This window comes from Taurulus bubalis (assembly GCF_910589615.1).
Source record: "Taurulus bubalis genome assembly, chromosome: 17".
In the NCBI taxonomy this organism is placed as follows: domain Eukaryota; kingdom Metazoa; phylum Chordata; class Actinopteri; order Perciformes; family Cottidae; genus Taurulus; species Taurulus bubalis.
Window position 1 is genome coordinate 19,544,023 of NC_136605.1, and position 17,258 is coordinate 19,561,280.

General features: G+C 41.8%; 1 protein-coding gene across 1 annotated transcript in view; it reads right to left on the reverse strand.

Annotated features, from left to right (window-relative positions):
• Positions 1 to 8,499: 8,499 nt before the first annotated feature.
• The window catches only part of LOC306749579 (uncharacterized protein), a gene marked incomplete at both ends in the record, with an annotated part of 33,546 nt that continues 24,787 nt past the window's right edge, over positions 8,500 to 17,258 (reverse strand). The window contains one exon of the mRNA XM_079232891.1: positions 8,500 to 8,525. Coding sequence (XP_079089017.1) covers positions 8,500 to 8,525 — 26 coding nt within the window. The remainder of the gene's footprint in view (positions 8,526 to 17,258) is intronic.

Consider the following 17,258-nt stretch of genomic DNA (forward strand, 5'->3'; position numbering starts at 1 on the left):
CCTTTTCCGGTCACAGGTGGTACCGAGCCTGTGACTCCACCTATCCTGCATTTAAACAGCGAACAATGAGCAGAATTGTGAAACTTTAACTAAAACTTTCTCCTGTAAGCACTTTCCTTAACCACCAAAAGAGAAGCATATGACAACATGCAGTCATCATACAGGCTAAACCTGCTTCTTCCGTCAGTAAGGACGATCTAGGTCACCTAAGAGACGATGAGTTCAGGTGCTAACCATGTGCTTTCTTTAGTGAATGTGTTTATGAACCATTGCGGTAAATCAGGGGAGTGATATAATTGTCTTTCCTTATTCGTCTGAACGGCTACAAACACTTACGAAAAACATATTCTTCAATAAGTTTAACGTGTAAAACACTTTAAGCAAAAGCACCAAACACTTGCTGGTACCAGCCCATAAAATGTGAGCTTTCTCTGCGTTGTGTGATCTGAATTTGATTATTTTGGGTGCTGAAAAAATGCAATTAGAATGTGTCGCGTTGGGAAAGCATTTAATCAATCAATGGAGAAGACTAATGGCACATTTTAATCAATAATACAAATAATTGTTAGTTGCTGCTCTGAACTGCAGTATACTGCTCGACATTTTATCTCATTATCTACGAAACACAAAACACGCCATTTTCACCTTTACATACGAAACATATGAAAATAAATTGCATTCCAAAAATAGCTTATCTCAAAATATGGTCTTTAAAAGGGAATAAAATAACAGTGTGGAAAGCCGATTCCACTATTAAGCGCATACTTTGTTTTGTTTTCCCCATCTTGAGACGAGGTTGAGCCGAGAAGGATCAAGAGCAGCAGACGAGATGAAAGATGCGGAAAATAGATATAAAAGGTCACCAGAGACATTATGTACGACTCTGGAGCACAATAGAGGCCAATTAGTAGAGTAGATACACATTTAGTTTGGCCATTGAGACACGTGTAAGGTAGTTTTTAAACACGTTGGGTTGTGAGGTTGTCCTGGTAAACAAAGTGAATTTCTGTCTGCTACAGTCGGGGAAGTTTAAAAGCTACTTCTCATCTGTGGGATTCACAGTGCAGCAGATTTCTCTGCCACCCACTTGCCTTTTTTGTGTGTGAACCCTTTTCTGCTGGCTGTCAAATAAAGCTGAAAGACTTTAAAAATAATCAAACTATATTTGGGTTTCTGAGGAGGTAGAGATAAGAAATCTGAGGTTTTTTAGACGACTGCATACTGAAAGACCCTGTGGGAGTGTTTTTTTCTTCTTCTTTTCTTCCTTCCTCACTCCCAGAAGTGAGTCATGCAGTGAAGCTAGCGGGGCTTTTTAAAATTTATAAAAGACTGAGTATTGATTGCATTTGCAGCCACACCAGACATGCACCCAAACACAAACAGACAGACACGAGCATCCACAAAAACACTCACAAGAGTTGGTCTGTCCCCGGAGAACAAAAGCTGGAGGGTAGTCGCGTGGCTAATTTGCATGTATAACACTAGATCATTTGCATCACTTTGCATTAGCATGTTCTCAGAGAGGCTGAACACTGGCGGGGCTCGGTTCAGGGAAGCCATCACTCAATTAGCGAATGACAAAGAGTGTCTCCTCATCACAAACAGCCCGACAGCGAAGGCATGAGGAAGCCGACGCTGAGAGGCGCGACATTGCCACCTTCGTTTCAACAGCGCAGTCAAAATGTGGCCGCTTCCATCTCAAATCATGGTAACTTTAGGAAAGCCAATGGGATTTTTACAGCTGGGAAAAAAGCACAATTTTGCTGCTAGCAGAGGAGGGTGGGGGTAAGTTGTGGTTGAAAGTGTTTCCTACCACAAGGTTTCTGAGAAAGAAACGGTTTAGTCTAGTTTAATTTGTGGTTAATGGTTTACAGTTAATTTAATATATTTAACCATAAGTGGGCAGTTAACAATTGAGTACATAAATGGTTATACGCTGCTTTGCCAAATTAGGGTCAGCAATGTGGGGGGAAAGTATTTTGTGCCCTTTCTGCAGTTGGTGACATCAAGCAACCTGCGACTGCATGGCGGATAGAAATAAAGACCCAATAATAATAGATTGAAATGTTTTAATACTTTAAAAAAACAAACAATTGGGGTCAAAGATTTGTTTCCAACAGCTCACAATGTTAGCTTCACTAATTTGATTCAAAACACTGTTGCCCTTCCACCCTGCTCAACTAACATTGCCGTTGTGTTGATTGTATGCGAGTCTAAAGCACCAAACGCTGCACTTCAGCTCCTCGCTCGTCGCTCGTCTCTCCAGTCTCATGACCATCTGCAGGTGTGGCTTTACTGCTCCGAGGGGGCAACGGTCAACTACCTGATCCCCCCAACCAATGAAGCCGTGTTGCAACACGGAAGGAATTTATAGCACTGCTGTATTAAATTCCAAACACGATGAACTTGAGTTGGCCGTGTCAGCATGGAGACATTTTATACAAGTGCAAATCGCAACGGCTTTAACTCGGCATAAACCCGTTGTGAAAATTCTAGATGTTATTTTGACAAGGATGAAAACATGGTTGGCTAACAGTCATTTGGAGAGTGAAGCAAAGCAAGTGAAAGTGAAGCTGAGCCAGACTGTTGCAGTACAACAACAACAAAAATCCAGGAAATAACACTAGTCGCAACAAATTACATTGTTATTTACATTTTGTTATGACTACAAATGCCACAACCCACGAGCAATAAACTGGTTCTGTGGGTGTCTGAGTGAGTCGGTGTCTAGAGACTTACAGTTGAGCTCTGCATGACTAAAAGGATTCAGAGGAGAACCCTCGATCAGCATTTGCCCCGAAGGATGAAATCCCCACCGGTGCCACAAATGCTATAAATTTACCAACTTTAGGACACCGTGGTTTGCTTTTTAAAGAAACATTCACCAAATGCTCTTTGTAAACTTAATTAAGGTCAGGACGACTTCTTTCATCGTGAAAGGAAGAAAAAACACTTTCAAAAGCTATGAACTGAAACCGAAGTGATCTAAAGAAACACTTTGTTTAATACAAAATAAATACCACATGGCCAGAGTTTCTATCTGAGTGTATGTAATAGGAAATACCTGCTATTTGATAAACATTTCAGAATGTTTTGTTAAACCGGGAGAAACATAATTTAGGCTCCTATAAAAGGATTAGATTAAGTTGATTGTGTACTATGTTTCTTTTCTTAAATAAAACATTATTCCCACACGACAAATCATTTCATTGTGGGAAAGCAATAAAACTGCAAATGAAACATGGAATGTTGAGACAAAAGATAATAGCGTTACCATACAACAAAGGGTATTAATATAGTTTCCTCCTGCTTTACTTCAGCAGCAGCATTCACGCCCACATACGCACAGATGGAAAATGTGAAACATCGTCAAGTGGACGTAGTAACCAATTCTAAACAAACCGGCATATTAAAAAAAACGTAAAAAAGCCATTCGCTAAATAATATTTTAAAACCATGAAACCCGTCAAAAACATATGACATCACAGAAACCGGACTGAATCTGCATTAATAACAAGTCAGTGGTCGTGTTTTAAATCGCTTGTTTTAAAAACAAGAGACATGCGATGGTCGGAGGCGGGTTGACGCACCGACTACCTCGCACAAACAAATCAAAATCAATTCAGGAAACTGAGCATGATTCATGAACAGATTTGGATCTATAAACAGACTAAACTCGTGGAGCCGGTGGAAGGACTAGCTGTGGCCCACGGCTCTATTGTGCGCCTGCAACTGTATGGACACAATGAGCTGCACAAACACCTCTCCACACACAAAACATCAGGACCCTGGCTTCTCATTTAGCAATTTTAAAACAGCAAAGCTTACTCAGCACAATGCGGCCTAGACCAACCCAGACCCTCCAATTCAATTCAAACGGAACTGCATGTGCTTGCATAAGCAGCAGCCGCCCGTCCCACACACATCTCTTTGGCAGCCCACCACACACACACACACACACACACAGGTCATGCTATCATCTAAAGAGAAGTGGCCAGAACGGTGACACATATTCACATGCACGCTCATTTTTAAGAGCATGTGTTCTGATTTATTACTGTGAGACACTCACCTGTTTCGATGCTTCGGCTTCTTTGGTGGCAACAGCTTTCGATTCCAAATCTCTGAAAAGACCAGGAAGCGATATGAGGGTTAATCTCCGAGTTATGAAAGGTCAGATTCACATAAACAAACGCCAATAAAACACATACAAAGATACCCTGCATGTGACTGGTACAGTTTTATTGGTTTACTGTGATAAACACCACCTTGTAAAATAAAACAAACACGTGAGCAGGTCACAGACAGACGCTAAACCTAAAATGGTAAACAGGACTACATTACTGTGCCAAACATTAATTATAGATGGTGCACGGGTCAGAAGACATGCACCTCACCCACATAAATATATGCGATGCCAAGCCTACACTGGCAAACAATAGGAGTGAAAAGTATTTAACTAGTCGATGAGGAAAGGCAGGTTGAACTGCATAACAGGACATTTGCATGATCCGAGTGTCCCAAATTCAGGCTGCGCAAGGTGAACAGAAAATCGTGCATGTGTGTTTGTGTGTGTGTGTGCCTGAGAATGACAGATAACGACACGGAGAGCGAGTGTACGTGCAGGTCAGAGTTACAGCTCGGGTCCTGATCGGCCATTATCTCAGCTGTCTCCTGACTTGCAGCTTAACCAACATGGCTTCTCTCTAGCCCGGTGGTGTGTGTGTGTGTTTCTCCTCTCTGTCCAGCGCAGCCGAGACTAACGTGAACCTGAACGCGGCTCCTACTTAGTCTATGCAGTTCAATTAATGTGCGATGTTACCTCTTCTGCAGCGACGTCGGCTCGATGTATATAAAAAAAGTTGCGTGAATGCGACTGTAAACGCAGCCGCGCGCGCAGGTCTAGAGTTACGTTAACCAGCCTCCCTCCACATCTCCGCCGATAGAGGGCGTTACATACTCCAGCCAAAATACTAAACTATGCAGCTTCACAATTTTAACATTAAAATGTAACTTGCATTAAAACGCACCCATCGACTCGCATTGTTTAAACATGTGAGGACATTTAAAACCAAAACGGCCGCTCTCACTAACCTGCGTCGTCTAACAAAAATAATTGTAGCACGGCTGCTAGCTTGAAGCTAACTCACTCGGGTTAAAACTAGCGATGACGGCATTTTAAATAAACGCAGATACCCGTTTAACCACACACACACACACAATTATAGTTTAGCGACCAACAATTCCACCTGAACAACAACACAGTGCGAAGCACGTAAATATCTATTTTTTACAGATATCTGCGCACCTTAAGCGACGCTCTTACTAACTAGTTAGCGTCGTACACGGTTAAACCGACCAAATACAAACCGGTTACTCGTCACAAACTCCTTTAAATAACCGGTCGTCTGCAGACACACACGACTCACTCTTTGTCGGTCGATGCGTGTTATCCTTTAGGTTTGCAAACCAACATGCACCCGAAGCTCAGCGGCGGCTAAACTTGTCTGCCTCCCTGCGCACATTCAGCTCTCTCTCTCTCCACAAAGAAAACCGAGCCCTCCGGTCGAGGAAACATCGTAAACGGGCCTCACCTCATTGAAGTATAAAGTGCAACCGAGTGGAAAGGAAAGCCGGCTGTAAGGCTTAAAAGAATTTCAACGCGTTTGCAGCATCTACGAGGGGAAGCGGTTGTCCTGCATGGTCGCCATTTTCTTAACTCGCTTCTGGCTAAACCTTCTTTCGCTTGAGCTTCAGCTTTCCCCTCCTCTCTCTCTCTCTGCATTCACGACAGCTCTGACTGTTTCTGGAGAAGGAGGGAGGAGAGGAGGCGAGGAGGGCAGGGGAGGGTGCAGGAAACACACTCACCACTTCCTCTGACTGAGAGAAACCAAACACAGCCCGAACGAAATGTTTTGGAGAGAAGAATTAAAAGTGTGTGAAGAAGTTCAGTCTATTTGAAATGAGTAAACCCACGAGAATTATTTCTATTCTTTCATATAACTACTAAATATTAAGAATTATTGTATGTTATTATTCTTAATTTAACATATTTTATATACATATATATATATATATATTCAAGTTAATCTCCACATGCTATGGTTGAGCAATACATATGATAACCAGAAAGCATCCCCCATTATTGATATATACAAATTTAATAATGCATCGGAGCTAACGCCATAAATATTCAGACTTATTTGATGGTGTTATTTCTTATTTAACATATTCCATAGAGATTTTAAAATAAGTAATCTCCACATGCTAGGGTTGAGCAATAAATATAATAACCAGAAAATACCCGCATTATTTATATATTTTTGACTGCACAGATTAGCACATAATGTTCTATAGAAAGGTCATAACCAATTAAAAGAAAGATAAATGTTTCCCCTCACCACAAACCACAAACACCCCCAAAAATATATATGTTTTAAAGTAGATTGCTTTTAATTATTTAGAGATATATTCCATACATTTTATTTATTTACGCGAATATCTAAAAGCTATTTCTGCGCGCTGTCAGGAAGTCTGTTAAATGTATTATTTTGTTGGCCTAAAAGTTGTCAAATTGAACAATATTGTCTCAGAAAATACTGGAATACTCACCTTTAAGTAATTAATTGTTGGAGAAATCTAACTTGAGAATTTCCTTGTAATGTTATTAAGAAAATGTGTGCCATGCTTCACAATTTCAAAAACAATAACAGTAAAACACAGTACATAATTGTCATATCCAGGTTATTGACCGGCAAACAAACGTTTTGAACACACAGAAAGTAAAAGTGTATAAAATGGCAGAAGAGGGACGTTATTAATATTTAGTTGGGCTTTATTTTATGCATTCAGATTGAAGAACGATTCATTCAAATGGCCAGCTGTCGGTTATGTAATGTGTGTATTCTAGGTTCATGACTGTTTTGAATTTCATTTGTGCCCTGTGATTTGTCCTCTGCTATTAATTGTTCAGTAAAACGTCTGTGAGTACCAAAATTAGCTGATGATGTCACCAATGGCCTAAAATACAAAGTATGGTAAGGTGAAATAATTTTGTATTATTACCATTATTTATTTTAGTATCCTTTAAAGTTTCAGAATAAGAAGATTCTGCTCCTTTTAGCAGATTATCTCAAAGTACAATTTCAGCTTCTCGCTACCTTTTCTCACAACCTTGTTTTAGCCATCCGTGCATGGCTTTGGTTTTTAAAGAGACAGACAGAGACAAGAGAGGAGAGAGAGAGAGAGAGATGCCTAAACAGCAGAGAAACAAACACAGTGTGGAATCTGCCAACTGCAACGTTTCACCAAACGAGACAAAGGCTGCTGCTGCTTACAGGAGAGACCGGCAATACGTGTGTGCAAAGCAGTGACCATTGACCCACCAATGGCAAAAACAACCCCCATCCTTGTGCACAGATTACCTCCCTTATCTGTGTGTATTTGACTGTGAGTGAGCGAGAGAGAGAGAGAGAGAGAGAGGTAGAGTTCATCTACTGCCAAGTAATGATTTTTACGTGACCGGGTATCAAAGGGAGATTAGTTTATAGAGCATACAAACAACTTGGTCACCTCTCAGCCCTGAGGGATCATAGCAAAAGCTTCTCAAATCTGGGTTTCCTAGATACCGATGATGTGTTTGGGACAGATATAATTGGCCTCCAAATGGGGAGATTTTGAATTAGTTTGTCTGATATTTGGGATTCTTCCTGCCTCCGTGTACTCGTTTGAAGTTCCTACTTTGCAGCTGTCAAGTTCTAATTACAAAGTGCGGCACATTGATAAACAACTTGAAAGAGGCAATGAAACCGCCCGTCTCTGAGACTTGTATCACAGAGCTCCCACTTGTAATTATTGCACATCATAGCGGACGTTGACGTGCACGTCCTTCATCGCATTTTAATATTTCCCGTTCCATTTGAATTGCAGGATCTGAGCCCGCTCACATTCTTTGATGTGATGTACAGTTTGTGTGAATCATCATGGCTGATGTTAAGCAGGTACAATGTTTAGCGTGTTCACATATCAATAACATGGAATATCCCTCACAAACAAATCCCACAGTCCCGCCACAGGGGGCGGGGGTTTGTGAGGAAAGCATGTGACGCCACAGGACACGCTGACATGAGAGCAGACAGTTTGTGGCACTCTGACACGTGCAAACAGAGCCCAGAGCTCACGCGCCTGTCAGTCAGTAACAACGTGTTCAGACAAGGTTGTCTGTTGCAGAGAGACGCGACTTTTAAACATAATATCTCAAGAACTCTGAATCTTTCAAGTTTAAGAGGTCAAAAGGTAAATCACCCCAGAAAAGATCTGGGTGTTGGTCTCTCATGTGTCACGATACACTGAGGAAAACAAGCTTTATTAAGCTGGTAGACCGTAACAAAACAGAAAAGTCCAGAGAAAGCCAGCGTAAAAAAACCTGAACAAAGCAAGACAGGGAAGAATGGAAGAGTGCAGAATAGAGCCAGACAGCTAGAGTCAGGTCACCAGCACTTACAGCATGTAGAGCATTTCTACATCTGTGGGGACATCAAAAGTGTTTTAAGATTCAAAAATCTTATGGCCCAGAAACCAATACCTGCTGGTAACGTGAGTGTTTTTGGCCTCTTGTCACAATAAATGAATGAATCTAACATTTAGAAACCCAGCTAAGTGTTCGCATGAATGGGTTTTACTGCAGGAGAAGAGCCGGGCGGCGAAGTCTTTGGTATTAGTCTGTGACAAGGGAGTCACCTTGACAGGCGGAGCAGGCCAAGGTCAAAGCATTCACACACACACGCGCACACACACACGCACGCACGCGCACGCACACTGACCTGGCTGTGGGAAAGTTATGCAATCGCGTGTATGTGTACATTCATGAACAAACTGGGATGTGATGTTTTATATATCCTGCATGTTGCTTGTTTTGTGGGTTGGGCTCAACCACAGACACACATAGACTTGCAGGACCCCCCCCCCTCACACACACACATATATATACACCCGTAGGTCACAGTGATCGGTTGCAGCTGCAGGTGTTTGGGAGCGTGTAAAAAAAAATGGATAAGACCATTGTATTGTACTGTGAGAGAGAAAGGAGCATTGAAAATTGGACTGAAATGTGAAAGCGCTGAAGGAAAAAGGGAGAGTGAGCAGGCAGGAGAAGGGAACAGAAAGTTAGTGAGGAGAGAGAGAGAGAGAGAGAGAGAGAGAGAGAGATTATGGGAAAGGAGTTGAGAGTGCCAGAGAGAGAGAGAGAGAGAGAGAGAGAGAGAGAGAGAGAGGCAGTCAGACAGACGGACAGAAGAGGGTCAGAAAAGAGATTTGCATGTCAAGTAGTAATAGGCTTGTCCTGAGCACAGACACGCACACTACTAAGCTGCAGTGTGTGTGTGTGTGTGTGTGTGTGTGTCTGTGTGCACAAGTGCATGTTTTTTCTCCTGCGCGTCGCCTCTACGCCTCTCAGTGACATTACTTCAGTCACACTACTGTGCCTCTAAAACCTTAAACACAAAAAAGTAAGGATTGCGTTTGTGTCACTGTGTCGCTGCTCGGCTTCTCCTCCTTCATCTCCTCCTTCTTCTCTTTCTTCTCCTTCTTCTTGAGTCAGATTCAAATCATTCATCACTCTTTCAAACCGCCTCCCCCATTCAGTCCACACTTATCGCCACAACCCCTTCATTTTTCATGTTCTCCCTCTCAAACCTCATTATCTGCTCCCTCCTCCCCCACTTTCTATCATCACAAACACACACACACTAGCAGCTAGCGGGCACACACACACACCCACACACACACACATTCACACACACTGACTCATGAGCTGTCTGTCTCTTCTTCTTCTTCTCTATTTGTTTTCCTTTCTGTGTTCTTTCACATCAATGTGTTTCCTTTGAGCTTGACAGATGAAATTCATCCATTGTTAATTTGAATTGTTGAACTGCTGTGAAACATATGATTTAAAGTAATGCATTTGCTTTGTGGATAATAAAAACAAAGTGAATCCACTATAAAGAACCCACATTCTCACGTTTTTAAAAGCCTCTCTCTCTTATTTGATTTCCTGTCATCTCTTTATTCTCATCTAAGACTTAAAAGTGACGCCCCTCCACAGTAAACCATTACAATGCAGTCTGACTTTTTAAGTGTTATGTTTAAGTTTTTTGCCCGTCCTGTTGACGACAAGAAAAATCTACCAAAATGATCTATTTTCTGTCTTCAGTATAGAGCTCTTTCTTTTATCTTTTACCGGTGTCTCTTTTTCTTCTCTTCCTCGATGCCTCAGCTTCCAAATGGCTTTGTTGTGGCTAAAATTACACCTGCTCCTCAACCAATTACCTGAACATTCATCCTCTCGTCAGCCCTCGGTGCATTCACGCACACACACACACACACACACACACGCACACAGAAGCAGAATGCCAGCCTAATCCATCAACCGGTTTGCTTGTGATTTCTTTTTTACATACAGATGACTTTCATTCGCCCTTGCAGACTTTGTGCGCTCACACACACACACACACACACACACACACACTACAGGTTATTCAATAAAAACAGGTACTATTGGCCATCTTCCCATTTCTGTCACTGTAATCCATCACAAGGCCTTGAATATGCAGATAGTCTTGATAAGTGTGCTGGGTGACAGTATAACATATTTAAATGCACCCCTCTATTTAAATTCACCCTCATTTACATTCATATCACTGATCCAACGCCGGGCTCGCTTCCTCTATTACCACAGGAACTCATGCAGATCGGTGGTCACAGACTGCAGTGATTGGCTGGTCTTATTCTGCATGCACAGAGGAAGGCGACACTGGGTCGAGAAACAAAACACACCGACATTGATACACACCTCCAATCCCACAGACGCGGTCACTCACACACATGGAGTCACGAGCGGAAACTCTGCAGCCCCACAGTGTGCCAACACCAGGCCATGAAAGTGCTGGCACCCTTTGATTGTTCCCTCAGTGGAGTGCATGTGTCCCGTATGAGGGGGAGGGAAGATGAGGTAGAAGAAGAATGTCCCTTTGGCTCAGTCGTCTACATACAAAGGCAGGTCACACCATCAATGTAACAGCATGCTCACTTACCTACAGTGTTCCTTTGTTTGGGCAAGAGTTTCCACTTTGTTCAACTTTGACTTACAAATTGACTTTCTGATTGGCGAAGGAAATGGTGGGAAAAGACGGCTTTCTGCTTACAGCTTGGGTAGGTAACATTGAAGAAACCGGCAAAAGAAAACTTGATAAAAAAAAAAAAAAAAACAGCTCGATGGTGCCAACTTTTTTCCATGAAAGCAGCGAGCCGCTGCTCCAAATGTCCCCAAATCTAGCGAGAAAGTTGCTAAGTTGGTAACACTGACAACCCGTCTCTTCCACAGATGCATATAATATATAATAGTATCTAAGAAGTGGACGTAGTGGACGACATCCATTGGTTTGTGGAATATCGCTGTGGAGCCTTTAGTTCTGCAATTTGGGCGTCGCCATCTTGTTTTTTGGAAACCAGAAGTGGCGCTTACGAGGGTGAAGCTAAATACAACCGAACACTAAATAAGATATTTTTAGTCGACCAGAAAGGTAACAATGAACTTTCATGAACTGAAAACACTCTTTGAAAGGGTTACACTTCTAAGAAAAAAACACAGACAACTCCCAGACTGGACAACGCCATAGTAGAGACCTGTCACTCACAGGGTAGCCCCGCCCTAAAGCATACCCTGTGTTATGGTCTAGTGTACTCTCAATGGGACCATGATTTACTACATGAACATCATGCTGTATTGAAGAAGAGATTGAGACCATAAACCCATGTTTACAATGTTTAATGAGATAATAAATCAAGTGTAATTTACAAAGAGACTGCTTTTTACAACCAGAAGAGTCGCCCCCTGATGGCCAGTTGAAAACATGCAGTTTCTTCCTAATGGCTAACCTCAGTACAAAACCTAGAAACTGGACCATGCAAGATATATCATGTGTGTCAGTGAGCCGTCTTATTCAGTGAAAGCAAATCATTGCTGCCCCTGTTGGTCAGTCCGTCTAAAAGTCTTGTTTGTTGTTCATTCGGGAAGAGATTTGCAGGATCTTAACCCTCATGGCTGTAAAATGTGACTTCATGTTGCACACTAAATGCATCAGCCTTTTCTCCAAAGAAAAAGGCGCGTCTCCAAACTGCCACGCTTATCTTAGATTAGATTAAATTAATCAGAGGACTTTTCATTACTAAATCACATTCAAAGTAAGTAGTATTTAATAGTGGGTTGAACAGTATGATTAATGGTATCTATGTTAAATGTTAAATCTATGTTTAGCTTCACTTTGAAGCATATTTTTAAGTCAAAGTTTTAAGTAAAATGTCCACATTTTGAATTGACTTTGGTTTATGATCAAACAACCTGCATAATGCCATAAACCTCAGCTCTACTTTCTGTTTAGAGCTCGTTTGAAAATCTTATACAAACTAAGCTAATAAACAAAACAAAGATGGTAAGCACAGGTGGAAACCTTTGGTTCTGTATAGTGAAGCTACTGCTGAAGTTGCATTCTACCTCCTGACCGCCAGGGGGCGACTCCTCTGGTTGTATAGAAGTCTATGAGAAAATTACTTCTCTCTTGATTTGTTCCCTCAGTAAACATTGTAAAAACTAGTTTATGTCTCAATCTCTAGTTTCAAGTCTTCTTCAATACAGCATGATGCTCATTTAGTACATTATGGTCATTTAGAGTCAAACAGACCATAAAGCAGGAGACGCTTTAGGGCGGGTCTACAAGGTGATTGACAGGTTGCCACCACAGCGTTGTCCAGTCTGGGAGTTGTTTGTATTTTAGTTTTTGAACTTTAACCCTTTCAGAGTGTGTTTTTATTTCATGGAAGTTAACTGTCACATTTTGGTCGCCTAAAAAGGTATTTTTTAGCATTGAGCTGTACTTAGCTCCACCCTCTTCTGTCACTTCTGGTTGCTAAAAAAACAAGATGGCGAAAGGCTTTCAAGCTGGCAGTACACAAAGCAGGAAGGAAGTCACTGTGAATAAGTCCATAACTTATAAACATCAGCATTAGCGTTAGCATGGCGGTTGACTCTTAGTCATGTTCAAATATTTAACCTTAAGCAAAAACGTTTCTGTAAGTACATAATATATACCAGCTGCTGGAATGTAGTCCAAACTAAATAGAGCTTGGAGCTAAATACAATGTGCTCATTGCTGTAGTTTTGACCACTTCAATTTCTGAAGTTTTAATTGCTGTAGGTTTTGTTTGAAATCTAGTCCATCATTTTTATTGACACATACGAAGAAAAGGCCTTTTTGAGATAAGAGAGACAGCTTTGATTAATACAGGTTTGATCTTTCAAATGTTAGGAGGCAGTGCCAGACAGTAAATATCACATTTATAGCCCAGTTTAGTGTGTCTGCTGGGCCTTGATGCAGCGTGTGGCCCGCAGGCCGACCTGAGCCATTGTCATGGACGGAGCCACTGCTGGCCTTTTGTTGAGGCCGGACAGGCCGTGCAGACCTCTTGTCGAGGGAGAGAGTGTGTGTGTGTGCAACTGCAGTTCAAAGTGTGAATGACAAAGAGGGGAATGATGTGATGGGAGGGGAAACGGATGAGATGACTGAGAGCTCAAACCGACAGTAAAGGATTTCATCACATTAAACGCTCACTTAAATATCTGACAAGTAGCCATTACAGCAATCTGACGATCCTGTATCCTAACTCCACGATCCTGTTGTCTGTTTTTGCTGCAAAGAGGTCAATTAAGTGCAATAAAAAAAGTGACATTGAAGGTAGTTTTCAATCGAGTTGACGGGCTGAAGAAGAGAAATTATGGAATTATAGTTTTTCCTTTTTATATTCCTCATTTTCCTTCAAGGGAATTCAACTTATTTCCTCTTGTCGCTTTACATGCTGCCCCAACCCCCATGCCAGTCCCAGCAGCCCAAAAGTGTGTGTGTGCTCAGAATGTTCTAGTGCATGGGGGGAAGGGGTGTGTGTGTGTGTGTGTGTGTGTGTGTGTGTGTGTGTGTGTGTGTGTGTGTGTGTGTGTGTGTGTGTGTGTGGCTGTGTGTGTTTGGAGATTGTCCTGGCATGCTGCCAGTCTCTCCGTCTCTCATTACCACTTTGTGTGTACAAGTGGCTGTGTGTGTGTGTGTGTGTGTGTGTGTGTGTGTGCTTGAGTGCGCAACGGGGACCCGCCAGCGTGACGGGCGTCACTATGGCAACCCCAGTGCAGGTTCCAGATGCAATGAATCATATTTCTACAGGAAGGTGCATGCACACATGCACACATACACACACACACACACACACACACACACACACACACACACACACACACACACACACACTTTAAATGGGTAGCAGGGTTAGCCATGCAGATTAGTTTTATCTTGATGGACCAACTCTCATTTAAATATGCATTCTTCCTTTTATTCTCCTGATGATTGGCTGCCTGGATCCAGCAATCAATCTAGACACACAAATAAGCACACTCACACGCACACACACACACACACACACACACACACACACACACACACACACACACACACACACACACACACAGAGATACAGTTAAGGATCTATTTGCAAAACCTTTTCGCTCTACCTTTCTGTTGAAAGAATTGTTTGTCAATTTTGGAAAAATGTACTTATATGTATTATTATTATTATTATATTATTATTTGAGCCCACTCTCATATTTGTCTGTTACATAAGAGGCTGCAGCCAATTAGCATAAAGACTGAAGCTAGAACTTGTGTACGGACTAAATATACAAGACATGAGTGTTAATGATTTAACGTCAGAGGTGCTGGACCAGTCATGCTAGCTGTTTCCCCCTGTTTCCAGTATTTGTGCTAAGCTAAGCTAACCGGCTGTTCAAATTGAACGGACAATTTATGTCCAAAAATATTTATTTCATATATTTCTTTGTAGGGGATTGTTTTCACAAGGGGAACTTTGCACTTTAACATGTCTAACACGCCCTGTAATAGTTTTCTTTCAATGGAAGAACACTGTGTACGTAAAGGTGCAGTGTGTTCGACATGTAGCGAAACTTGACCTCCCACAATGCAAATGGTGGTCAAATGTAATTTGAATCCATTCAGTTCAACATTTTAAGATGCTGGTTAAGAATTTGGATATTCAGCAGCTCCATAGTGTTATTTGTCATATCCTGTCACACTCACTGTTTCACCTGAATGAACACTTTAAATCAGTTAGTTTTAATTCCTGTTCTTGCTGTTTTTACACACTTCAGGTGACATCTTGAAAATACACTCATTACCCTAAAATGTTCCTCCTCGTCTCCTTCTTCATCTCCAGATTGACTCAAAGCAGTTTTATTAATATCTAGGCAATCACACCGTTAGGCCCCGACAGTGAAGAGGACCCTGTGTGTGTGTGTGTGTGTGTGTGTGTGTGTGTGTGTGTGTGTGTGTGTGTGAGAGTGACAAAGAGAGGTGTATAAAAGAGGGGTGAGGATAAAAGTATGCATCATTGTTATTTTTCATAGGAATTCTTCTGTGTGTGTGTGTGTGTGTGTGTGTGTGTGTGTAGGTGTGTGTGTGTGTGTGTGTGTGTGTGTGTGTGTGTGTGTGTGTGTGTGTGTGTGTGTGTGTGTGTGTGTGTAGAGTTTCTGTCTGCATGACTTATTCATAACATTATAGAGTTACAGCCCACACACAAACATTTCCACAGTAGGTTCCTTCGGACTAAAACCTTTCATCGCAGTATTTTATTCTACAAACTAAATATTCTGTGAAGCATCAAGAAGTCAACTCCTCAATGCAGAGGAGGCATTGTAATGAACTCATATTTCCTCTTCATGTACTACTTTAGCGAGTTGACACAAGGAAAGGAAAGGAGTCTAAACACATTTGAAATAAAACAGAAGTTGAAAGGTTGAATATTCTGCAAACAATCTGAATCGAATGGCAGAAACATTGACTCATGTTTAAGAACTTCCTGTTTCTAAAGTGAATTTAGCCGCGATGATGTCATTTTCTGGTGTGCACACCTCGCAAGGGCGAGTTTAAACCAAGCTTAAGTCGTAAGTACCCTGATAATCGTCACCCTAGGAAGCAAAATAAGAAGGTTGGAAAATGCATACAGCCCATTTAGAGTAAAACTATTAACTAATAAGGATTTTAATGTTGTTTAATGTGGAAAAACCAAGCTACAGCTTATTTTGGTCATAAAAACAAAAAGTTAGAAAAGGTTTATGTTCATAAACATGCATCTTATACGCTCAGTTTTAATGTAAGGAGTCACTACATGTGGTTCTACTGTTGCCTGCAGAGTTACAAACACTTTTTCTGTCGCTGACACGTTTCCGTCTGAAAAACATTTCTGCAAATACGTGGACTCAAACGTTTGGCTCGTGAGTTGCTTGGAAACGGCAGAAGCCGCGACTTCAGCGAGCATCCTGCTGCGTGTGTGAAACAATAAAGAGGCCTTGCCGACGTACGGGCCTTTCATGGCTCATGTACGGGTCTCACGCAGCAACAGCAGAATCCATAACCTTGCATTGTGTACATAATGGAGCTGCAGAAAAAGAACAGATGCGAGATTTCACAGAAAGCAGCCGTGCGTCGACTCGCTTCATTTCATTCCTCTCACTTTCTGCACATGTAGCTCTCAACCGTGTGATTATCTTTCATAAATGCTTTCCCGTAGAGATGAAAGCGCTCCTGCCATGTTGGCCACCGAGCGGCTGACGGCAGCGAGGTGTCACTCAGTCAGACTCAGGGCTCCGCCTGATTGGTCGGTGGAAACAAAATGCGTGGGAGGTGTTGTGACACTGAAGCTGCGGGTCCATCGGAGAGACCCGTGTTTATTTATAATGCTCGCTCTATTTTCTCATCACGGTAAAAAGCTCTCTGGAGCCGGATGAGAGCGATGGAGTGCTGCAGGGATGAAGGCCAACCGGGGAGGTTATAACGACTGGTTCCCTCCACAACGAATGGGACTTCTTCTCCATTGCATTTTGGATTATTGCAGAACATAAGCTCTTTGGCAAACACAAGTTTATGATGCTTTTTGTTCAGCAAGATAATCTTCACAGATAAACACCACTTTTATGATTTTTGGAAGCGTGAATGCAAAGTAGAAAGCTCACGTTAGGCTGAGAACTGATTCACACAGACACTTTTTTTAAGACACGTAAAAAGATTTAACATTTTGACACGTATTTTGTATTTTACATCGAAGAACCAAATGTTAAAACTTCTTAAGCTTGAGTTAAAAATGCTGAC